This window comes from Aplidium turbinatum, chromosome 14 (genome assembly GCF_918807975.1).
Source record: "Aplidium turbinatum chromosome 14, kaAplTurb1.1, whole genome shotgun sequence".
NCBI classification, from domain to species: Eukaryota; Metazoa; Chordata; class Ascidiacea; order Aplousobranchia; family Polyclinidae; genus Aplidium; species Aplidium turbinatum.
Genome location: NC_137485.1, coordinates 16852489 through 16878846, shown reverse-complemented (window position 1 = coordinate 16878846; position 26358 = coordinate 16852489). Strand labels below are relative to the sequence as shown.

General features: G+C 36.1%; 1 protein-coding gene across 1 annotated transcript in view; it reads left to right on the top strand.

Moving 5' to 3' along the window:
• Positions 1 to 16673: 16673 nt before the first annotated feature.
• LOC145782944 (uncharacterized) overlaps positions 16674 to 26358 on the top strand; it is a 34177-nt gene continuing 24492 nt past the window's right edge. The window contains exons 1-3 of the mRNA XM_082594704.1: positions 16674 to 16727; positions 17367 to 17572; positions 25329 to 25401. Coding sequence (XP_082450830.1) covers positions 16674 to 16727; positions 17367 to 17572; positions 25329 to 25401 — 333 coding nt within the window. The remainder of the gene's footprint in view (positions 16728 to 17366; positions 17573 to 25328; positions 25402 to 26358) is intronic.

Below are 26358 nucleotides of genomic sequence, written 5' to 3'. Positions count from 1 at the left end.
GACAAAACTTGGGCAAATTTTGTTCGTTCACCAAAATGTTTTATTCTTCTACGGTTATACACGGGCATATGTTTTATCAACGTCATTGAAAGAGGAATGGTTTAACGTTCAAATAAGTTTTTCAAAAAGCGCTACATTTGAACAACCACATAAATGAAATATCTTTTTGAAACTAGGAGAAAATATCAAGACTTGAGGTTTTTGAGTTTGCAAAATTGTTGCCATACACGTGTAAGTTTAACTTGAAAGTTGATAGGCCTATTGGCTTATTTTTGAAAGCTATAAAACAAGAACAAGTTTTTTCTTTAATGGCAAGTTATTAAGTTTTTAAAATCTTACGCTTTGCAACCTCAACTAACAATAGATCTTAAAGAAACGCCTATTCCCGGAGCACCAATGTTGTGGTTTGGTGACAACGACCCTGTAATGCCAAAAATTTTTGTCGTAAGTAGACTAAACTAAATGCAAACTAATGAAGACAAAATTGTTTGCACTTTTATACCATTTTTTTAGCATTTCCTTACCTTAATTTTGTAGCAAAGTAACAGACAAAATCTAGTCTGAAAAATAATATGAAATACCAAATGTTTTGGTTTGGTGACAAGCGACCACATTATGCCAAGTATTTTAGAAGGTTTTACAGGTCGGTATCATCATCATCAGCCGGTCATGCCACTGCTGGCAGATGGCCTCCACATTTCGTTGAGGTAAAACCAAACTGGGTTATGTCCACTTTTAGTTTTATTGCAGTGTCTCGGTTTTTGAGCGTAGTTCTTTCCAGCACTCCAGGCTTGCAAAACAAGGAGAGCATGGCATGGTTGTAAGTATTGTGAGATATCATTTGAGGTATCGTTTGAGATATCAAAAACATTCGAACAATTTTTTTGCGGTTATCTCAGTTTGATGATTTTGGACATAACCCCATTTGGTTTTACCCCAACGATATGTTTCCACACCATTCTTTCTTTCACTGTTCTCATCCAGGTGGTGCCAATCTTTTCTTAGCACGCAATACCTTTGCACTGTTATCGCAGAAACGTTTTATTGTTAATAACTTTGAAGTTTTTTTTATAAAATACTTAAACTTTCAAAACTTGCCCATCGTTTGTTCAGACTATTTAGTTTCTCAAAAGGTTGATTGGCTTACGTTGTCCTGAGGATCTCGACGAAATAAAATCTTCTATGAGTCACCAGATCATCTCTATATGATACCGTTTCACTATAGCGATAAATCAAAACTAAAGAGTGAATAGCCTCCCTCGTATAATCTCAACTGGGCCTAAACAGACCATAACATGGCGTTTGGATAAAGTGTTAAAGTGTGGCTGATTGGTTGACCAACCGGGTCCACCCGAAACTAGATTTTGACCACGACCTATCGCGTGATAAACCGTTAAACAAAAAACCTGATGCTATTATGTAGCATTTGAGTATCTGTCTTGTCACATCACTTTTTACTGCTGCTTTTTATTGAATGTGCGTATTTCGATACTCGCTTTTTCTTTCGCTGTTTTAGTGCGTATAGTTTCCCAACGAATTGACAAAAATTTACGCAGCTTTCTTGTAAGCAAGTCACTGCTACATTCATTTTAAAGCTTACAATCAAATCTTTTAAAGTTAGAATAATCGTAATTGCAGTTGCATAATGAGCAAGTTATCTCAATCAATCACTTTGAACTTTAAAATATTCGTGATTATTAATCGCAGAATGTGCAACTAGAATAGGCTAATTATATGACAATCGGCTTGGAATTTTGCATAACTGGTATCATGGTTGCAGAGCAAATAATTACTTGATAACAAAATCACAATAGTGATCTTAAAATTTTTAATACAAGCAGAAAAATGGAGAAATCACTGCAATCATATTTATAATAATCGATTACTCTGAAAGTTTAAATGATCGTAATCGCAGCTGTGGTAGGTAATCGTAATTGAAATTGATTCCACTTCCGTTGCAATCGTCCCAACCCTTGCCACCATGCCCAAGATTTGTTATTACCCTGAGAGCAAAATCTGTCATTTTTACATTGATTCGACGTCTGCAACAGGCAGTCCAATTGTAATAAACGTCCATTACATCATGGTTACGTTTATTTTTGATACTTTCAATGTCGCCAAGTACAATAAGTTATTAATAGGCTGAAAATGATCCAATCGGACTTTATTTTCAACCAGTAGGCTATTACAGTTTATTCGCGCATGGTGAGCCAATTTACCAAGCTAGGTGTTAACATTTAAGCCAGTCAAATTTGTTCGCAGCAAAAAATGGTTAATTTTTGATGAGCTGACGTCGTTGTGCTATAACGGAATCAGCACAAACCTTTAGTCTATATATAGAACTACACTTAAAATACTCGGAGTTGAGCTTAGAAACGTAGGCTACGATAAAAACGCTTTGTGGTGACTCACACGATTATAGTTTATACTAATACAACTACTGTAGCGGAAGGCTTAGATAAAGTTCTCTATGTTAAAGCTGTGTTGCCAAATACCTTACGCACTGCGTTGTCAAGGTGTGCCTGATGACCTCAACAATTTTAATGAATATTGAAAGTATCGTTTGAAATAGAACTTTTCAACATCAAAATACAAATGTGCTTTATTAAATCCGATGATTTATACTTGGTCCTTCCCAGATTTTTAGCGAGCAAGGTAGGCTATGCTTTTTTAATTTTTACAAATTCGCTTCCTGTCAAGCCAGCTTTACGTTTTTGCTGAAAAGAAACCTTTGTCATCGACCGGTCAAACCGCAGAAGACATAATTTCATGTGAGCTTGGAGCTACATGCGGTTTACAAGTAATTGCTCACAAGTTGTAGCGGGTGTCAAAAAATAATTTAAGTCCATCTTAACGCAATCTAAATACACAAGTTAACAATACTCATCTCACCGAAAAAGTTAGTTAAGATTTTTGCTTGTTATTGAAAGGGAAGTGAAGATTACAAAAGTTCAACAAATGCGTTCCTGGTAATATTTTGTCATCATGACATGTTTAACCTTGTAATTTTGCCTTATAATCAGAAAGATGTAATGTTTATTTACGCTCATGGTACAATATGTCTTTATTCATAATTTAGACGGAACTAACCCATAGGTTCATATTGGAAGTCACTTCAGTTCCAAATCGTTTATTTAGGAATATAGTTAGGAAAAAAGGAATTTAGCGAAAAAAAATTTCTCTCCTAAAGTTTACAGTACAATTATTGAAACGCTTTTATTTATTTCTTATATATTATAAAAACAGATTAAATAGAAAAAGTAACGTTTCGCAAAAATAAATGCATTACAAACAAGCACGAAAGTAGAAATGATAAATTAGGTGAAATATAATACTACGTAAGCCGGTTTTGTATAAAAAAGAAATGTACATAAATGGAACACAAAACAAGCTTTTAAAGCGTTCACATGAAGTGATTTCCTCATGCTTTTTTGGCATAAAACTTCAAAAATCTTCTTATTTTCACTAAGCTTTATTTATTGCGTAGAAACTCAAACTGACGATCGAAACGATTTACTTTTCGCTAATGATTGAAGTGAGTAATTACAAAGAAAGAACAGCAGAAATTATTATAGGCGCCATAATAGAGGCAAGCAGTTCAAACCTTCTTGTTAGAACTTAGACTACCGTACTACATATACACAACAAGGTGGCCAATGATAAGAAGCAATGTAATTTTATTTATGCCTTAAAAAAACACAGTATAAAATAAATATAAATTTGTGAAGTACGAGCATTCAGCCACGATCAACATCTATATTTCAAGACGTCTTGTCGAACAGTGTGAAGATAAGGTACCGATTTGATCGGTCGAATGCAGCGACTAACCAGGAAGATAAAGTTTACATGCGTTGGACATCAACACCCAGTCTCTGCACAAAGCTTGACTGGGATTGATATCAACACAACCTCTGAACTTTTTCCTATCGACCGAGTTCACATTAATCACCACATCAGCAAGAACTTTCATTTTGGTTTCTTTGCATTGAGGTCTTGTCGGCGACGAACTAATATTGATGACCGGAATATGTGATTGGCACTGTCCTATTTGGAACAGCTGGGCATATCGGTTTGATCCGTCGCGACTCCGATGAAAATACAGCGATACTCTTTCACCAGTGTGAAAATGTCGAGCATGGAAAGGCATCGAGATCTGGTAGGAAGTTTGGCAAATTTCTTGGTCGCTTGAATCCGCCACTGTTCTTTTTCTTCTCGATCTGTCATTGATGCTTTTTTGATGTCTGAAAAAAGTGACAAGTTTAGATTTCTGAAAACCTTTAATAGCTAGTGTGTGATTTTATCTTTATGCTTATAAAAAATAATATCATTAAGGAGCAAGCCACCACAAAGTACAAGATAAAAATTTGCAACGTTAGAATTAATTTCCAACACCTGAATTTTTACAAAATGGAATGCGTCATTTAATGTTAGAAAAATGTTAATTTAAATTGAAATAAGATGTCAATTTATCGTCACAATCCACTCTTCCAAGTATCCTACTCCGGATGCGGCGCTATACAAACGCCATTCTAGTCACCATTCTCTTAATTAAAACGTTTCGTGATCAAAGAATGATTGTTTAAAAGTCATTGATGTCTTTGATATAATCAGTTAAGCTATATGTCTTGTAGTCAGACAAAAGCTTTTGTCAACTGGTAATCAAGTAAATCATTTCTACTACTAATAATTAACCATAATCATGTCATTACCTACAATTACAGATTTAGTGAAGAGAAAAAGACAATGAGCCTCTATATTTTTTCGACAACCAGAAAACATGTAGCAGTCGCACCAATCAACTTCATAACGGCAGATAGATGACTTACATTTCGTTAACCGATCTTTCGAATCGTACATGTTTTTTCTCTTGCTCCCGTTCTCTTGAAGAAGAGAGGTTCTCTTTGTTCATTTCAGGAGTTTGAGGCTCTCTCGGATTTTCTGCGCCGAAAGTTAAAATGTTATAATGCTTACACTTTTTAGCAATAGTGATAAAACACTGCTACATAAGAGTGAGTGAATGTTTTAACGTTTTTTGGCCTACAATATACTGCGTTTTCAGCTATAAAATATACTGTCATAAATAGTCTGGCTACTACAATTACCGTTCTAGAATATTTTGGATATACAGTACTGTAAAAGATGAATTGTTTAATCAGCCAAAACGTAATAAAACACTGGTAAGGTATTTAAAGAAAAAAGCCTAAACGACTTTTGGCCGGTAAAATGCCCCCCCACGCTGTTTTTCACTGGTGTGCATCTTTTGCAAAGTTTCTAATAATGTTTGTGAAAAACAGTAAAACTTGTTTAAAATGTCGATTTTGCTCCAAATTTATTTGAAAGTGTTTTCATGACAGCGGTTGGCTTAAATGTTATTATACGAACTAACATCATTGAATTTACATCCGTTGCTAATACCTGTAGTTTGTTCTTTGATAAATTGTTCATTGTTTTCTGCATACCTTGTCCTAAGCTTTGGAAAGACTTCTCTGAACACCTGAAGACAAAAAATTCTCGTTCAGTCAAGATCTTGATTTTATGTTGTGTTAGGGACACAAAAATTTGTATAAACGATAATAAAAAGAAAACCGATTGCATTTCTATCCATTTTTGAAAGTTTTACTGCACAAAGTAAAATGATGAATTGCAACATTTATAAATTGAACCTCTGTGGGCCAAAACAAAATTTAATGCTACGTTGTTTAGTAAACACAAAGATGGACACAGCTTCATCATTTCGACACACTTTCTTTAAAGCATCAATCTAAACATCTTCTAAAAAGAGGAAAAACTTGCAAGAGGAGCTCATAATATTTTTCACATAAGCAGCCTACAAATAACTTTTCCTCACTCTTTCTGCCTCTTCCGGATCCTCATGTTCAAGTTCACATGCCAAGGAATCCTCAAGTCCTTCTATCCGACATTTATCGGCTGAAGTCAAGTTTAACTGATCCAATTCAGCCAGTATCGGTGGCAATGATGAAGTTGTTTCTGTGTCTTCTGTGAAGTAAAACACTGGAATTTAACTTGCTCTTATTGCAAAAATATATGTGTTGAAAAATTGTTCCCTCAAATCAAAATGATAAATGAAATAGTTGATTTATTGAGAAAAAAAACATTGAAACTGTTTTCAAACTGATGTTTTAAGATTTTTTTTGATTCAAACTTCGTGTACTTTAATAAGCTATTTTGTAGATTCAGATTCACTGGTCTTACATGCAGGTGACCACATTGCTATGTACTGAGCTTTTTACCTTCAAGAGAAGAAGGCCTGTTTGAAGGAACTTGTTGCTGGGCTTTGGCGTTAATTGATGGGCGACCGATAGAAACCTGAAAATTACAAAATAATTTATAACATTTAAAATCATAGTAAAAACAGAGAGAGACTGTTCACCAGGCATTTGATAATAAAAGTAATTTGCGTTCTTCTGGTGACTATTTACTAGGTTACCTCCTGATGTCAAAGATGATAACTAGCTTTTGTATTTCCGACGTTTCGTCAGTCAGCACGACTGACTTTATCAAGGTGGCTAAAACAGGTTAACACAACCTGTTCAGCAACGATGGCACAACACAAAAACATACTGATAAAATGAATAAAGTAAGCAGCAAGAATCAGAATTAAAACACGCAACAAGATACCTAGAGGTTAAACTGAATGCAGTGAATGCCTAAAGCAGCCTACTGGTTTTAGGCATTCACTGCATTCAGTTTAACCTCTAGGTATCTTGTTGCGTGTTTTAATTCTGATTCTTGCTGCTTACTTTATTCATTTTATCAGTATGTTTTTGTGTTGTGCCATCGTTGCTGAACAGGTTGTGTTAACCTGTTTTAGCCACCTTGATAAAGTCAGTCGTGCTGACTGACGAAACGTCGGAAATACAAAAGCTAGTTATCATCTTTAACATCAGGAGGTAACCTAGTAATTAGTCACCAGAAGAACGCAAATTACTTTTATTATTTAAAATCATTTTGCATAAAAATTTCTTGACTATCAACAAATCTACCTATGTGTAGATTTCAGATTCCTGTTTTGTGCATTTTACATTTTGCATATTTTATTTTTGTATGTCCTACTTTGTATAGATTATTTTGATCCGGAATCAAATTCAAATACTGTAAAATGTAGGCTAAAAATTTGAAGCCTGGACTGCAAAGTGAGATAGCCTAAGACTCCTCGACAATGATGGCAAGCTGCTGTAGCCTCCAATCTAAATTTCTTTTAAACCAATTCAGCTTCTTTCACTTCAAGACAAGAACACAACCAAGACGATTTTCTAACCTTTGGGAATGGTCGTCGCTGTGGCGTTGGTGTTGGTGGTGAATTTGAATTGAGACATCCAGATATACATTTGAATTGCTGGTTTTTCTTCTCATCATTAAGACTGTTGCATAAAGGATTACTGGTAGAGAAACAGTTTCTTGCCCAAAATTGCCCCAATTTGCTGCAGGTTTGCTGACACCCTTGCTTATTTATAAACGTTGTCAGCTGATTAGTGGCTTGTCGCTTTGATCTAGCTTTTAATGATCTCGCTTGTTTGAGTAAAGCATGGTAGCTTGTTCGATGATGCATAGGAATGTAATCCAAATATGATGATGTTGTCAGCGAAACCAACCCTAGAATCAGAAAATGAATGCTCGGACGTGTCATTCTTTGTAAATTTGTGGAGCTTTGTAAGACGCAAAATACTTTTGGGTTGTTCAAAAGACTCGTTACTGACACAGTTTCAAGCCAACTCTGCCGCTTCCAGCCTCTTGCTTTGCTTTTATAGCAAGCAAGACAATAGCAGGCGTAGCTTCTTTTTTCGTAGGCCGGGAAGAGATGCGCATATGACGACTGACGCTAATAATACTGGACGTACCCATTCACCGCAAGATGTCATCTATCTTTGAGATTTGATAAGAATCTGATGTGCTTGCGGTAATAAAAACATTGTCATGATGTCAGACGTCTTCTACCGGTTGTATTGCAAATAGAATCGGATTAAAACTATTGGTTTTAACTGCTGGGCTGGTGCGGAAGCGATGTGTTTGGTTTTTGTAAGGAACATTACATTTTATGTCGATGTAAAATTTAACTTATGACTTCCGGAACTTCTTATTTTTTGAACTTAAGTTGACATACTGTTAAAACCAAAGGCAATTTTACAATTTTTACGAAACTTCAAAATCAGCATGAAACTCTTTCCAAGCATAGAAATTTGACACACTTTGGTGTTTTTAGTTTAATTTCCTCTCTATTTAAAATTAAGTAACCCAAGCTGCAAAAATCTAATTTAAAGATATAATCTAAATTTGACACAAAGTAGAGGGCAATAAGTGATGAACAGCCGCTTAAGAAACCAGTTAATAGATCAGTCAAATGTTTTAAGTGGAAAACAGTAGTCCAAGCATGTTGAGTGGTGTACAGTGTTTTTTGGTAATGATTTAACATAGAAATAGATTTAAACATTGCCTTTTTTCAGCGAATGCACGCAATAAGCAATTTATATGCCATGTCTAAGCTTTGAACAACGCCACGTTAACTATTAGAGGCCTATTGTACTTTTTGAAGTATAGAATTGCAAAAAATTGTTGTAGTGCCAATATAAGAAATTTGTTCGCTTATCTCCACAATTTATCTTACGTGCCATTTGGTTACTTCTAGCTTCGATGGTACATTAATTATGCCCAACGCTAAGGAAAAGAGAAAAACACGTATTAATCCTTCTGAAGGTGATTTGTTAACATCTGAATAATTCATCACTCAAACACGTTTAACATTTCATTGTTAGGCTACTCATCTAGAATTTTTTGAAGTTTAACAAACCACGACCATTTGTTAGATTGAGAACTAAAATGGTACTCATCGTCGTCGTCGCCTGGGGCTTTTGGTACCTTAGTAGGGTCTATATTTTGTTACCCAATAGTTATATATATTTCTCTGAGATACTTTCTTTTTCCAACAAACTACGCTAAAAGGCTTCTAGAAAACAATCAGTTATTAGTTTAATTGTTTCAAGTGCCCATATCCCGGTGTGACCCTGCACGGTTAACTGTCTGGTGATTGAACGCCAACGAGCAATGGCCGTGTGGTGATGTTGTGTTTTTGTTTCCATCTCATGAGTATTCTTGGCTGCAGATAAAGACAGTGAAACATCCAAGCAGTAACAAGAGTATCGAAATACTCCTCCACTCATAAAAATCGATTTTTTTTTTCAAATTATGAAACTGCAATTCTTCTTTAACCAATTTTGGTAAAGAAGTGACTTCTTTCAACCATAGACAGATAAAACCAAGCAACCACACGGCATTTAACATAATATATTAAACTGAACATAAACTATAAACTACGAACGTTTTCAGCCATATACAATGAAAAAGGCTAACATGTGAATGGCCGAAAACGTTCGTAGTTTATAGTTTATGTTCAGTTTAATGGATCACCTTTAACCGTTAATTAACGCTAGTGGTTCCAATTGATACGATATCTTGGGTGCAGTACCAATGAGATCTTTGGGCTCCAAATCAAGAAATTTTGTAAGAAAAACGCACTGTATCCAAAGAATACGCGGTGATTTCTTCATAATCTAGGGCCCCTTGAAAAGGTTTCAGACCCCTCAAATTACACCGGGCCAAGGTCCAAAAGTACTCCTGGACCCCCTGTCAACGCTACTGGTTCAAAGTCTCTACAAAAATGCGAAACTGCCAGGAAAGAAAGCGAAACTGCCAGCTCTAAAAGAGGCTTTCTTAATCCAAGGATAAAGATTCCCTCGATCAAGCAACCAAATCTCATTTAGCATTTGAAGTGAATTGTGCCTCAAAATTAAACTTGCTTAACTACTGTACAGTGTACAACGTAACATACACACAACAGTCATGTTGTTCCAAACAGCCATTTTTCGATGCTAACAAGTCCAATTAAAGAAAACACAGATTGATGTCTCAGGCGTTTTTGCAGCCGCAGTTTGTCTGCAATAAAACGTTGTTGTTCCTTGAATCGTTGTAAAGATAGCAAGTTTTGCAAACTCGATTGCTATTGCAATACTATGCGGTCCAACTACATGGTTTTCAATACAGTATTAAACTCAGCATCCAAACATGCTTTGTCTCTAAGACAGCCTAGTCCTTGTCTAACTCTAACAATAAATGACGTCATTTTTTCAATGACAACACTTTTCAGAAGGCCTTGCCCAATTTCCAATAAATTCAAACGCGTCCCTATAAAAATCAAGCGGGATAGGCTTTAGTATATGGCTTCTGGTAAAAGATTTATCCGTTTAAATATTTTATCTTTGCTTCCCAATCACACGATATCGTTATCATGTCTTTAATTTTTGTTTTTTTCAAAATACAAATTACCAAATTGTGTATTTGTAACACTTTTTACTCGCACACTCCACGAAAATCGGTAAAATATAGTTCTACGTTTTCGGACTTTGCTTTCGTTAGAGATCCATGACAAGATATGCTATATATAAACCCAAAGCTATTGATCCCCAACCGTAAACGTGCATCAACCACAGCATCTCTTAAAATCTACTCATCATATAATTAAATTGCTCGTCGTGCGGGTAATATGCCGAAGACGGGGCTGATCAATGCCTAAAAAAATCATCAATTCACGATTTTTGATGTAATGTTGTTTTTATTGCACAATTTTTAAAGTGTTTTTCATGGTTGGTTTTGGATCAACAGATGTATCAGTGTAGACTACACAATTTTAGAAAAATAGAACTCAAACATTAAATATTTCAAAACCTTTCTCACGTCGCATTTAGAGGTGATTGGAAAAAAACTGTCATGATCTTTCATAACATGCAAGGTCCGTTGTTGCTAAAGTTGCAAATTGTTTTCACAATTTTTCATGCTGTCGACTTGCTCGTTAACCACTGAATCTAAAAATCTACCCATGGCTATAGTATAGGCATACTGTTGCTTGTTGCGAAGTCGTATGTTCCTAGCATTGACGATAAGAGCCGAAAAAGTTGCAAATTCATCGTCATATTTTTGCTGAACAATGCTTCATGCATTTTGCAAATTGATTATTCTTTGGTAAGTTTTGGATTGAGAAATTGCCTTTAGGGTATTCATTTTTTGAAGTGCAAAATGTGCAGAATTTATTTCAAAACGTTTTTATCACATTAAAATCTACAATAAAGGTAGTCACTAAATGTGCCCATAATATTGAATGTCCAATTTTATTTGTGGTAAAACTTGTGCTTACAATTTTTCCAGCTAATTTATTGTGGGAATGGGAAGTTAAAATGTTGAATGAAAAAGACTTTGTAAAACTTATCCTCTCGTGCGATTGATTTACTGTATGAGTGTTTTTGCAGTCGTGCTATGGTTGGTTGAACACACCTATTTTACACAGGTACGCATAGTCCCTGGACTGCAAAATCCGTCATTTTACAAGACGTTAAATCAATGTAAAAATGACGGATTTTGCTGCCTGGGTCGTATTGCACGTGTCCTTGCAATGATACTGCCAAATGCATGACGTGTAGCTTTATGGCATAGCAAAGCTGGTGTTTTAGCAATTCTTCCGAAAAGAATCAGCTAGAATAAAAACACGTACCGTATGAAATATTCAAACAATTGTTATGCACAATTATTCAGCTTTCTATTGAAGATGCATGAAGTGTGGCATTTCATGCACTGTTTTGTACTTTCTTATGATAATTCACTTTAAAATGTCTCAAAATTTAAACGTTTTTGATATTTGCTCATATCAAAAAGACACAAGTAAGCTATTTATATTTTCTTTAGCTCCCAAGCCATAATTTTACAGTCTACTGCATTGACCTGAGCTAAGCAGATGCCACGAAACGCATTTTGATGACGTATGACAAACAATAGCTTACTCAAAGCGCCCAAACAAACGAGTGATTCAAGAATGGCTTCCTGAAAGTGGCAATTGCTATCATCTGTAATGACTGTACTTTATCTTAGAAAAGCTTTCCCGTCCCAAGGTGTACTGTACTTTGGTTCATGCAGGCAAACAAGAGCAATGGTATGGATAGTTCAGAGCTAACAGTTCAGCAAAAAATTCAGTTAATGCAGCTTGGGAAAAACGAAAATGCCATTTATGCTGAACCTAATTCGTTATCGGTGATGCCATCTGCAAATGATGTTCCTGCTGGCATCTACGCTTTTCCTACTGCTAGCAATAACAAACTCTCATCAGAAGACGATGGAATTTATATGGCTCCTATGCCAGTTGCTTTGGCCGAAGAAAAATCAGAAAATCAAGTCGGTGGTAGGTTTGACATGGTAGACATGTCAGAGCTTCGTGTTGGGCTGGAACAAGCTGAAGTAACTGAAGAAATAGTCACACCACCTACGTCTAATATAATAAAACACAGCAAAAGCACACCCGACCTTTCCAGTACATCATCTGAAGTTCGGTGTTCAAACTCAGAAGCCTTGACAAATTTTCCATCGACAATAAAAATTCCTCCACTGCATGACACCTCTAAACGGTATTCAGACACGTCTTTGCAACCAACATGCAATTTTAATCTGGACGTGGAAGAAGAAGGCGCGTATGTTGAGGTGAATTTGCATTTGTTAAACTATTTGCAATGCTGATTAAGGTTCAGTGTCACACACGTCTCTCTACTGTATATGAAATGAAGCTTACGGAGAGCTGATTGATTATTCCAACCTCGTTTTAAATTTTACATTAGGTTTCGAATGCAAAAAAGATAAATTTGTTTCTTCTTAAGGTTTGACTAATTGTTAGTGTGACAATTACTACTCGGTTTTAAGCACTCATAGGACAAAGCAAGTTCTCCAATAAAGCTTTAATAACTGAAATTTCTTGAATTGTTTTTAAATCATTGAAATAGGAACTTTTTCATTTTATTTATAGTAGCCGATTTTGTTTTAAGCAAGAACAGTGTAAGCCTGGACTTATGGTAAAGAAAACCAACAAAATGGTGCAGATAGAACAAAAATAAAAATGAAGCCTCGCAGTCGAGAGTCTGCATGTTCGACTCCAGCCACCCGCACTTGCTGTTGTTTCTCTGGGCAAGAAACTTTACGATAATTGCCTCTACCTAGTGATCGATTTCGAGTAATGGGTAATACCAAATTTAAGTCACAAGTGGAGTAGACAACAGGAAACAGACATTGCCGTCGGCTGCAGCGTGGGTCAGGTGTATGTCGGAAAGCGTACACCGATGCATAGCGCTCAAGTCCGCTTTTCCGCAATGCAGGATAAAGATAAACAAACAAACAAACAAAGTTTGCCCCAAACCAGGTTTGTCAGTGAACCAACTTAAACTTTTGGTCAATAAATTGGTGATCAGAAACATGAGGTCTCAATACAATACAGTTTATGCCGATGCACCAGTTTGTTATCATTGGCCGTGGTGGTAACTATGGTAATAATGTAGGTCTGTAGAACCCAACATAGGTTTAGCTAATGTCATTTTTCAGTTTTTAAAACTTGCAATTTTGGTACAACAACGGTTGAAGATAGTTTACATTGTATAATGGCAATGCATCTACTCCGATAACTCGTTGCAAGTTATTCTTTACAAAAGTTGTAAAAAGTATCTGATCTTGGGTCACCCATCAGCATAGGCGTATCCAGGGGGGCGAAAGGGGCCATGCTCCCCCCCCCAAAATTTTCAAAGTTTGAATTCCGAAGTTGAACCCTTTGTTGAAAATATAATATAATTTGTATAAATTTATATCGTTTTCCAAGACATCTGGCTATTAACACCCCCCAGGACTTGTTTTAGACATACAGAAAGACACCAATAAATTTTACAAATTGTAAATCGCGCAAAGTTTACGCAATTTACGCTTCTTTTAACTAATCTGTGGAAGCAATTTCAGCATCGCTTACTCTGTTGGGTTTTTGTGTAGCTGAGTTTTTTGTGTTCTCTTATTTTAGCCGCACTTTTTGCCCGTTTGTGTGTAACAGCTACCTTTAATAAGTTAATAGCTGTTTATCTGCCTATAAATTTCATGCAAATATTACCCTGAAAGTGTTTCCAGAAAGCGCTATAATCCATTATTTGAGTGTAATTTTGCAAAAAGTTTCCGGGGGAGTATGCCCCCGGACCCCCTAGAATACGCGTACCTTCGGCACGCTCTAACCCCCCCCCCCCCCCCGCCAGCTTTATTGCTTCCCTTGCTTAACCCACCAGGATACGCCACTACACATCAGGTGGCGATGCCTTAAATCAAACACTTTGTCGTTCTCTTCAATTCATCAAATATTTGCCCCCCCCCCCCCCAATTTTTTTCCTGGGTATGCCACTGCCCATCAGCTGATAAATAAATAATAGACTTGTGCAAAACTCGCTAACATTGGTTTGAATTATGGCGCCTAGTTACGTGTTTATCCTTGCGTCCTCCTTCCCTCGCACTTACGTCACAAACAAATTTTTAGTTATATGTAAAAATAAGCACAAGCAACAAATAACAAAAAATTGTGAATGAAAAACGCAAAAGTAAAAGATGATATTGAAAATTCTTGATACCAGGATGAATGGAAGATTAACTCCCAGCCCCTGTTCTTTGCGCACGCCAATAAATTACAAGTTGTGCTCTGAAAACATATCTATTGCTGCAAACTAAATTGTTTCAGGCAACGTAATTCTAGAACCAGTTGGCAAACGGCAAGTACTGAGCTACTCGTACCCCAAAGGCAATGGGTCGCTTAGTCTGAAAAAAAATAATTATTGCGAACGATACGTTGATTATTGCGCTGTTTGTTCTGCACGAGATTTTCTTTATGCTTTATTACCAAGAAAACGTTTCTAACAACAGTACAGTAGTTTCATTCATTGTTGCTGTAGAATGCTATGGTTTTTCGCAGCTATTGTTTTTCAATTTGTGTCATACTTTTGATACAACTGCATCAGTAGCGGCGCCACGGGGTGGACTGGGGTGGACATGTCCACCCCACTCCTATTTAGAGTCAATTTTGTAATTCGTCGAGATCCGATGAGAAAACTTGGGGGTGTATGCAGGGGGTTAGGGGTGCCTAGTGACTACGTCATAAATTAATTTCAACTTCTTACGTATGAATTACTTTTACAGCATTGACATACGAAGAAATGAAGAATCTTCATTGTTATCGCTCTGTTGTATTGATTGATTGTAGGCTAGTCTAATTTTATCATTTTGAGGTGATGGCTTTTATCACAGCTAAGACATAAGCTTTGTAAGACCTAACTTAATAGGCAAAGGTTTTGATGGGGCCACCAACATGTCAGGAAAGGATGAAGGTGTACTGCAACACCTAGTTGCAGCGGGTGCCAAACTGTTGGTATATTTTCATTGTTTTGCACGCCGATTAAATCTTGTGCTTGGGCACAGTGTTGAAAATGTAGCGACAGTCAAAACAATTTTTGAAACAATTGGTAACATCTACCACTTTATGGACTGTTCTCCCAAGAGACATTTTTTTCTTTAAAGAGCATTTGAAAAAGGAGGGAATCACGTCTAGAAAAATTGCATTGCACTCGTTATCTGATAGGCTACGTATAGACACGTATATGGGCTACGTATATGGTCTGCACGTTCAGATGATGTGAATGGGTTATTAATGTAGGCTATATCCAGCACTGCTGTCAATGTTCCAACAAATGTCAAACGAAGGTAATGGTGTAGCTACTGGTTTGTTGTTCCGCATCAAGCAAACTGAAATTTCTAATGCTTAGGTAGTCTTATTCCTCATAAATGCTTTTCGCTAAGTAAACAGGCTTCAGATTATTTAAAAAGTGATGAAATGGATCTCACCACTAGGGTTACTGCTATCAACGACTTGAAAAGAGCATTTGACTCACTGCGTTCAGAGGAAGATTTTAACAAATTGGCTTTCAACTCATCGCTGTTTACGGATAGAAATCAAATTACTAGTGAAACCACCACGCCGGCTAAGCGATGTCGCTACCCACCAAGCCATTTCCGAGATTGCCAGATATTATTGATAGGTTGCAACAGTCTTCCGTGGAGTGAATCTGAATCCATTACAGAAAAGTTAAGAAGAGATTTTTCTTTATCCTTTGACAGAATGCTAAATGAACATAAAAAGCGTTACTCGGATCAAGCATGTGAATTAATGTCAAATGTCTCCATCAAATTTGCCTAAAGTTGAATATTTAGTCAAATTCTATAATTTCGATGAAAATCAGGTTGGGCGGCAATAGGATCTTCGTTTCTTGAGGTCAGCTAATTGACACAGGTGGAAACTAGAATTTAAAAAGCACCAAAGTGGATAGACCAAGACCGCGTGGTTGTGTTTGCCTTCACTTTTGAAATTGTGTGGACAAAACGATCTTAAATCATTTGTACAGCGAATTTTTTCAAACTATTGCTACTGTTGCTACTTTGTCCATGACTGTGGCATCTTGTGAACGTATCCACAGCAAAGTTAAGACAATAAATTATTATTATCTGCAACCTGCCATGTCATCACAAAGACTTGAACATCTGGTGCAGATCAGCAGTGAGCGAGACATTGCCGATAACACTGGGCCTCAAAAATTGGTGAAAGCTTTTAAACTGACCTGCGAGCGCAAAATAAAACTTTTGTGACAGTGATTCTTAACCTATGGTTATGGGTATTATTGGGTAATAGCCAGGTTTTTTTTTAATTCTGTTTAAAGGGCCACCCAATAAATTTTTATCAGGCCGCCTATCATTGCAGCTCCATGACATAAAATAACAACATGCTTGCTAACATCAAGATCGTAGTCGGCAATTCTATGGACCGCAGAGGAAATGTATGGGAACGTTTGGCCCCATTCTATTCTTTTGTTCATAATTTAGAGTGCGCTCAATGTAAAACGAGCTTTTGCCCCCTTTCAATTTCCTTTTGTTCATTTTTCAATAAATTTCACAACCGAGCTGCAGTGAGTTACATCGCAATCGGTAATCTTAGTGACCATACTTTATGGTAGTATATTACCTCGAAATATTTTTGTCCACCCCACTCATTTTTGGCTGGCGCCGCCCCTGAACTGCATTATTACTCAGCATTTTCACTGCATTATTACTCAGCATTTTCTCGCTGCCTAACGCTAACGCAAGAAAGAACAAAATCGGTGCTGTTTTTATGAAGTCCCCGATTTGGTATTGACTTGAAAGACCAACACTCGAACCGAAAGCTCTCTCCACTTTGCCACTTTTTTATCGTGTGCAGTGTGGTTACTGACATCTGGTAGTTGAAGATTTAGATTAAGTACACTGGAAGACAATGAAGCTAATCTTCGTGACCACCTTCAGGCATGCTTAGTGTCTTGACAGATACATGCTCTCGAGCGGTGTTACTCTGTCACTGAGTTTGTAACAGACTTCTACTCTAAATGCTCCAAGCAACCTCAGTGAATCCAGTAAATATTGATTGCGTTGTACAATCTCAGGCGCAACATGCGGTGAATTCTCCAGGATATCGCAATCCCGCAGAAGACTTTGAGTATCGGCATTCAAAGTCTGTTGATTACAGCTCGAGCCAAAAGAAAACACAAGTGCAAAAGTTTCTCGCAGCGCACAAAGAGACACAACAGCTAAAGCCAAAACCACAAACGATTGTGAACTTGAAAAATTTAGGATATTCGAAATTTGTCAGGTGAGCAAAGTTTTGTTGAAGATTCTTCTTTGTCTTATGCATGCTTCATTAGCCAAATGGATGAAAAATATTTTTAAATTGATGTAGCCTATTTTAATTTAACCCAAACTTATTTCTAGAGAAACAAAAGTCTACACGTAATGTTACTGAAAAACTAAACTAATCTGAGTTACAGACTACTACTGTATGTACAAGCACTTTTTAATTTTTGCACTTACCAATTTCCTTAAACCCAAGCAGCATGAGAAGTTATCGCCAACAAACTTTAGATAAATTTCAATATTATTTGTTATTTTTGTTAAAACAAAAAAATATGCTGACCACAACGTAGGCAAAGTGAGTTGCGCCACTGTCAGGTAGTAAGCAACAGTAGTAGACACAAGTCAATAGGAGATATGACATTGAAATGGCTGAAACGCTTGGAAGAAAATTGAATAGTCATATAAGAGTGATAGTTGGCAATCAATAAGAAGAAAAGAAGATTGAAATGAAAAGGTTGCATGAAGAAAGACTCAGAGTTGATTAGAGAAAAACGAAAGCAATACCAAGGACAAAACGCATTGGAAGAATCGATCGGCATCAATTACCTCACCTATAAAAATGGAAGCAAAGACGATAATAATAAAAGATTATTTTGATGTTAACGATGGTCGGATTTGTTTTACAAGTAAAGCCAAGAACAACAACGTTGTAGTTTGTAAAAAATTCAAAACATGATTGTACCGCCTTGAGGATGTCCGGTCCATGTACTTAGTCATTAATTTCAATTGTCAACTTGCAGCTGTGACAACTAGTAAGCTCAACCAACTTTCCTTTCAAGCAGGAAACACGAAGCTAAAGGTAGATGGGAAGGTAAGAGGCTACACAAAACAAAAGCGATGTCAAACATAACTTCAATATCTTCACTTACATCACACGTGACATAGTTGCAGGAAATGCTCTCCGGTGCGCTGTTCAAAACTTACGCTTATGTCTAATGATTCAACATGGGATGTCTTTGTTTGATGTAATACTTCGGTCGTTGACATATTCTGTTCTGCGGTTAAAAAGTTTCAATTGCGTAATGTATAATAACAACAGTAAAGAGAATCTCCACAGGAATTTCTCGGCGATGAAAGTGAAGACACCCTTTTGAACTAGATGCCCTTGAATCATTACAACCATTCAGCAACTATACCATTACCACCAGTACAGCACATTATATGGGAAGACACTTAGAACACAGCATAGTGTGCCTCCGATACTAACCTTCGTAACTTTATATCTCACCCGGTGGCGCGCCGTCCTGGTATGGACCTGCCCTGGCCGACATTGGTCAAACTCAATAGAATTCGAATAGGAGTCAGCCGCTTCCATTCCAATATGTACAAGTGAGGTCCGCCTCCCGCAATGGTTTGCGAGTGCGGCGCGGACAAACAAACTGCTGACCATGTCGTTCTTGAATGCCTCATTTACAAGGCGCCAAATGGAATGCATGGCATAGTAGAACAGGACGAAACTACACTCACCTGGCAATCCATCACCTACCCTGAAATCTGAACAATCCTTGAAATCTGACCAATCACACGAAAGAAGAAGAGAAGTGAATAACTCTTCAACTGACATGTCGTCATTCATGAGCAGTGGCAAGGTAATAAAAAATCATGATAAACGCATGTGGGCAATAGGGTACAAAAGATGTTCTTGAGGGGAGCATTCATTGATGGTTTTTGGAATAACATCCATTTACCAGCAGTAGTCATCATGGGATCACACCACGTCTTAACTATGCGTCAAGTTAAACTTCTCAACTTCTTGTTTTTTTTTTATCTTGTCAGTGCAGAACAGAGTCGCTGGATTTTTTGCACAGTGTATAGCCAAAACGACACTATTTACGGTAATGAACTGTTTTATTTTCATCAAGAACGAAGGGGTACAACTAAATAACACAGCTAACAGAGCACAATAAACATAGCCAGGTCAGAGACTTTAGAGAACCAGCCTGCTACACCCCGTTGCGGCGGGGAACGACGTTATTTTGAGGTGGCGATGCACCCAGGAGAACGGTCCACCAGTTTAGGCTCAGTGGACCTTGCAGTAGATATGGACAACTCTGGTAAAACACTCAACAGCATAGCAAACCTGGCAGCCCTGGTACTTTTTATTAAACCGCCTTAAGCTTCACACAGATGTTGGTTACTGGCCGATGTTTTTGAGTTTTGTTTTTGTCTTTGGTGAGATTAATGATTGTCTTTTTGACTGCTGCTATCCAAAAACCAGCCAAACAATAACTCAATGGTGTAAAAAAATAGAAGAAGCCTTCGTGTGCCAATGCATATCGGCAGTCACATTTTAAGTCCATTTTGGAAGTTTCGGGGGGACATGCCCGTTTTTTTCGTGATAAATTAGTTCTGTTAATGATTGCGTAAATATGTGTTACAAACTAATCTTGCATGGAAAAGTTGCTCTTTAGCCTAACTTTTAAATCACACTGTTTAAGGCCAGCTTAATTTTCCACGAAATTGAAACACTAAACCAAACGTCTTCTTGTTTTATTACAGAGCTATATGAAAATTGTCTTCAAACAATACAATAATGTAATAAATAATATTATACAGTACAGTATACTGTACAGAATCAATGTAACAATGAGTGTACTCAATGCAAAGTAGAGCAGACATAATAAATACAGAGTGAGTTAAAATATTATGGTTATCCATCTACAAGAATATATTTTAACATTGGCACAAACTTTGTGAATGTACGATATGAGTAACAATCGTTATTTGTTGTGATTTTTCATTTTCTCTGTGTTTTACAGTATTATCAAAGCAATGATTGAATACTGAAAAGTTTGGGTGTTCATCAGGATAATTATCGTTTCTAGCACTAGTTGCAACGTTTATCTGATGAAAGTTCATCATTTGCAACGTTAATCTCATTATCACTTATCAAGTAAATTCAGATTCCTTCTTGAGTTAGACTTGTCGGTGATAATCTAATTTTGGTGTATTTCTGGAGAAGTTTAAATGTTTTTGCAGTGTTTCTGTTTAGTGAACGTTTCGACAAAGTGGTGGTTTTAAATTCAGTTCGAAGTTCATTTAATTTATTTTTTTCTTTTCTGGTCAAGTTTTTTTCCTGTTAATAATTATTTTTCAATTTGTAAAGTTCTAAAGTTTAACACAAATGGCGACTCCAATTACCCTTGCTGTATTGCATACAACCTTAAGAAGATTTGAAACATTAATATAAACAACAATTTGTGAGATGTCGGAAAGGTTTTCATCATTTTGCCGCATTTGTACAATGGCAGTTGCAGATTCTTGTACCCAGCAAGTTACAGAACAGCTAATAAATAAGAAAAAGCTTTAGGTAATAATTCTTGTTTATACATAAACTGAAAAGTAAAATGCATTTCTGGAATTACCCGATGTATTTTTAGAAAGTACTAATGAAGATAGATCAATTTTGTAAATTAAATTTTCCTTATTTTGCCCAAATTAGAAACACTGCTCTGCCAAAGCTGTATATAGAATTCTGCTTTACTGTATTAGCTTGCGGTAATGTTTGCGTCTGCTCTATGTATTGTAGGTTATATAACGCAAAAAGTACGGCCATCAAAACGTTAAGATTTATTCAACGACATAATAAATTTACTTGTTTTCTACATCAAGGTGAGGTAGAGTGTAGACAATTTTTGCGGTTTTCTAAATGCAACTTTTTATTTCTTAGTTGTGTTTCCTTTCTGTGTTATTACCAGTGACTTGCCAAACAAAAAATTTGAATCTTTTTTATTAATCCAAAACCTATTTTGATGCTGTGGTTTTGCGGTTTGCAAGAGTTGCGGGTGCGTTGAGAAAAACGATCATCCGATTTCAAGTAAACAAGAAGAGCTTTTTTTGTAATGTTGTTAACATGAAGCGACTTGGTAAAAGAATGTCATTTTAAAAATAAGTTTTTTAAGTGAATTGTTATTATAATAAAAAGTTTCATTGCCTTCGTTTTACAACAAAATGTCAGCGTACGCTTGGGTCGTAAGCTCGATATATTTTTTGTTAAAAAACAGCCTGACAACTTTGACCTAGCCCTAAACCACCGTTCAGATTTTGTTTGAGTCAAGTGCATAGTGGTTTTCAAAAATTGGCACATAAACTTTTTTGTATTATGCAGAATAGGCTCTATAACAGAACACATTTAGTAAGAAGATCATAAAAAAATTTTAACGAAACTGTCTGAGTTTAAAACATTGATCTTTGAAACACTACCATTTAAAATAATGCGATCTTGTGTTTGAATTAGCAAAGCAACTTTTCATTATGAAGCTGCGTTAATCATGTAATTATACTAACAATATTAAATTTAAGCTACATTCTGCTTGAATGCTTACAAGTTACAGTAAGATGCGATTTTCAGCAGCTTTAAGTCAACATGGATTTGCTTAGCTAAAACCGCAGCCAAAGGTCAGTTCTCTATTCATACAGAAACGATGAAGACAAAAATGATGCTCCACGTTTTGCAGATATTGCGAAATAAATGCTAGCTTGTGAGCAGGGTATAGCTTACAACACCAAAGTATTTGAAAAACCTATTGTGTGTGCAGGACAAAAGACGTCTATAAAACATTTTCAATAAATTTCTATAAGTTTAGCTGTTGGAAAAGTGCGTAAGATTATGGATCTGTGAATTCCAATAAAAAACTTTAGCATCTTTGCACAATGGTTTGCTTAAAGAAGACAACTATTGCATTGAGCTCAACAGGCACTTGACATAAAATGATGTACTGATGTACTGATGTAGTTCACTTAATTTCTTGAAGATTGCATACAATAATAAGAATATTCAAATTGTTTGCATCGTTTTTTTTTTTTCAAATTGATATCAAATCTTTTCTCCTGCTGTTGAATGTAGTCTTTGTAGACTTCATGCTTGCCGGTAGTGGGCAAATGCAAAGTTATTTATATAATGACCTGTCTTGTGTAAAGTAGCTTGTATGCCGCAAATGAGATGTTTATCATTTCGACGATATAATCTCTTGCTGCTTTAACAATGTCATATTTTGTCGTTTTATTCACGTGCAAAAGCTTCAAAGAAAACAATTTGTCGCATAGAAACCCTCTTTATAAGGCACGCTTTTATGTGACTGGATACGTATCTAATATTTTCGTTAATGTTCATGAGCTTGAGAAAAGATCGGTATATGTGACTGAAGTTGAGAAAATCTTTGTTAAACTGTTGTTTTATGCGCGTTACTCAGCAAATTTTGGTCACGATCACATTACATTAAAAAATAGTACCGTATATTTAGATGCGCTATTTCTCAGTTCATGATTTCAGTTTCTACATAAAAAATAATTCACAAAATAATTGCGTCTTTCAGTCTTTTGTCGGTTGTTAGAATATTTCTGTTATTTGACTTTAGTTGGCCATGTTTGACTTTGCAAAGAAAAAAACGCTAAATGCATCTTTCAAATCTATTTTTTAAAAGTGAGTGGTTTATTTTTCTTAGAAAATCAAAATGTTTATGTTACATGGAAGAAGACCTTGTAAAATATACTCGATGTCGATTGCGTTTGCAGCAAAACCAAAAACTTGTTTGACAGAGAGGTTTCTATACCATTTCCGAAAACTAGTCAAACTGTGTTTTCAAAACAAAGCATTTACAGTAGTTTTAAGTAAAATTTTAGCTTGTCTGGAATATTCTTACTTTCTTTTGTCTTTTGCAGGGGATAAAGCAAAGGTAGTATTTGCAGAAAACCTTTACTAATTAAAATTTGACTGTGTTACGTACTTGTTAGATTTAGCTTTGATGGATCTCATAATATAAGTTTTGATGGCTATAGCTTTTTGAAACATCAAAATTACGAACAAGAATCTAAATTGTCTAAACCGTACTTAGAACAGCAGAAAACCCTTTTGTATTAACACCATTTTCATGAAATCGGTTCTGTGACGATTTAGATGTGATGTTGTGAAAATTGCCCTATCAAGGATTGGTATTATTTTATGCACACAAAAAATCTAAGGATTGGCTCGTTTAGAATAACTGCTCAGTTTGTGTGACCAAAACAATCTTGACAACTTTACAGATACGCGTCATAATTTTTACAACCTACGCAGCAGAACAATTACGTATGCTATGTGATTAATGATTATGTATTGTAATCAACTTTTTATTGCAGTAAATTTGAATAAGAGGTTAATGGAAGAACTTCCGAGAAACTGGAAGTGTTTTTTAAACACGATTATGCTAATAATATGTTTCTACCACCAGCGGATCTAAAGAAATTCTCGATCACTTGATTCTGAAAACATTAATGGTTGATCAACGCATCACCACACCATGGAAAGCGATTGAATTTACACCATCCCCCTCTATTGTTTTAATGAAACTAATTTATTAACGGCTGCTTTTATGTAATGGACATCTCTGAAAAATATATGCTTATGCATCTTGGTATATTTCCTTAATACCCTATGTATTATACATAAAAGTACAACATTTCTTGTTACTCTATTTTGCATTTTTCTGTCGAAAAACACTTAATTTGTTGACGAGGTATTTCTTGCAAAGGATTTTTTTCTTCCTGAGATTTTTTTCCGCTAAATGAAGTTAGCGAAGATTTTTCACTTATACTGAAATTGACAACTGGAAGATCATGGTGTTATAATAGGGTGGACACTATTGTGCTAAAAAAAATCACATAACCTCAAATTCTACGCATAGCCACACGACACAGTTAATTAATTAAATTTCTTAACGACTTGATTTTGCTGCTTCAGCGTCGTGGCATTTCCACAAAGCTACCGTAATTTACATCAATAAATTAAATCGCCTTGTACATCTGGTCTACATCTAATTTTTGACAACTTCCAAACTCAGCTAAAGTCAAAAAGCGCACAATGTATTTATACTATGGGAAATTACAACCGGGCGGTTACAGAAGAAACGATGCCCCAGTTGTTCCATTGCGTAGAGTAGAAGGAGGTGTGCAATTTTAGACTGATTGTGGGTTTTACGAACCGTTCGGTATGCGGTTTATGTCAAGGATTAATATTTTAAACCTGCTTCAAGCAGCCAGCTCTTTTTGAAGGTAGGCCTACGCCTTAGAAAACTACAAAGCAGTCAATTTTCCATTTGGAGTTGAATGCATGAAAAGATTAAATCATGGAGTTGTAGCTTTCTCGGCGGGCTGAGTGTTGCAAGAGTTATCAGCTCGGCAGCCGAGATAATCCCATCTTGTTGATTGGATAATCGGCAAGTTACACTGTTTGAGTAAGCAACACGCAATTCTTGCTGTTCTATTACTGAGTATCAGCCTTGTTGCGCTGACTTCCTCGCAGGAGAAGATCGCTCTTGCTACGGAGTCGTAGTTGATGTCATAAAAATACTTCTGTCCTAAAATGACATATCCCATCAAATTTCGTGGGCATATTCAATATATTGACGTGGCCTACATTGCACACTTTCTGTACAACAAAAATATATTTTTAAATCAGGTAATTTTTTATGAATCTGTTTTGTTGCTTTTTTGATCGGTAGCCTACAGATATGTCAAAACCGTTATGTCTTGTACCACTTTTTTCTGTTTAACGTGAATTATGCGTTAAATAAAATATTTTTTGGTTGCAGACCAATATGCTAATATTTGTTGACCCTAGTTCACTTGTTTTTAACAAAATAAAATATTTTATTTGTCTTTTCAATATAATTGGAATTTTTCAAAGAATTGTGTGATTTCTAATGTCACCTACCGTCATCGTTGTTTATTTATTTTAGTTCTTCAGAAGACAAACAAACGGATGACGAACAAGACTCAACCCAGTCATCCAACAGCCAGGAAACGATTCAGGTGAGAAACTATGTCGACCTGAGTCTGAGTCATATCTGAAGATTTTGTTTAGTTTAAAAAGCTAGTCTTTCAAGATTACCATTCCTAAGCTTTTGGTAGCATTTGCACTTAATAGAATACCTTCCGGGTATAGGCTACTTTGTATAGAAAAGCAACAAATGTAAAAGGATAGAGGTTTGTCATGAAATAATTCTTATTGTTTGTGTATAAAAATACGTCATAATATGCCATTCTTTATGATGCTGTTTTGTCACTTTTAAGACTTGGGTAAAAGACGCATTGGCTCATGTACGTGTGAGTAGCCTACTCATAATGACTATCGAGCTGACATGTTTTTTTTGTTGTTGTTGAACAATGTGACTCGATTTTGCAGTGTGTTCCATTAAAAAATGTTCTGTAGCCTGCACTTGTGTTCTCACAATTGCTACAATGAGTGATTGCACACTGCAAAAGTAAGATTATTCCAAACACCCACGTCCGAGTTGATACTTCAAGAATTCTTTGAATGCTTTGTTAGAGATTTGTTTCTCTAATGCCTCAATTTCAATGCTTTTCATTCTGACGACGTTGCAGCAACAAAATAAATACATGGTCGCTTCTGTTTCGGGCAGTTTGTTAGGTAGGAAAACCAAGATATTACATTGCCAATGCTAGTTTCAACCTGAGTGAAAATCAACGTTGCATTTGGTTGAAATAGCGTCGACTTATTACCGTTAGAATCAAAACTTCGTCTGCAAAAGAAAGCAAGCAATAATGAGAACCAACACTTCTCGGCAATCTATGAAACATTGATGAAGTCATTCAAAAATAACTGACAATATGACACTCCCAACGAATGACATGCACCCCACCTTAAACAAAAGCTTTTTCTCGTGTTTGTAGATATAAACCAGCTGAAGTTTAAATTTCTTAATCATATCGAAAAAGATATCAAATATAAGCTGCCAAGATCTTGTT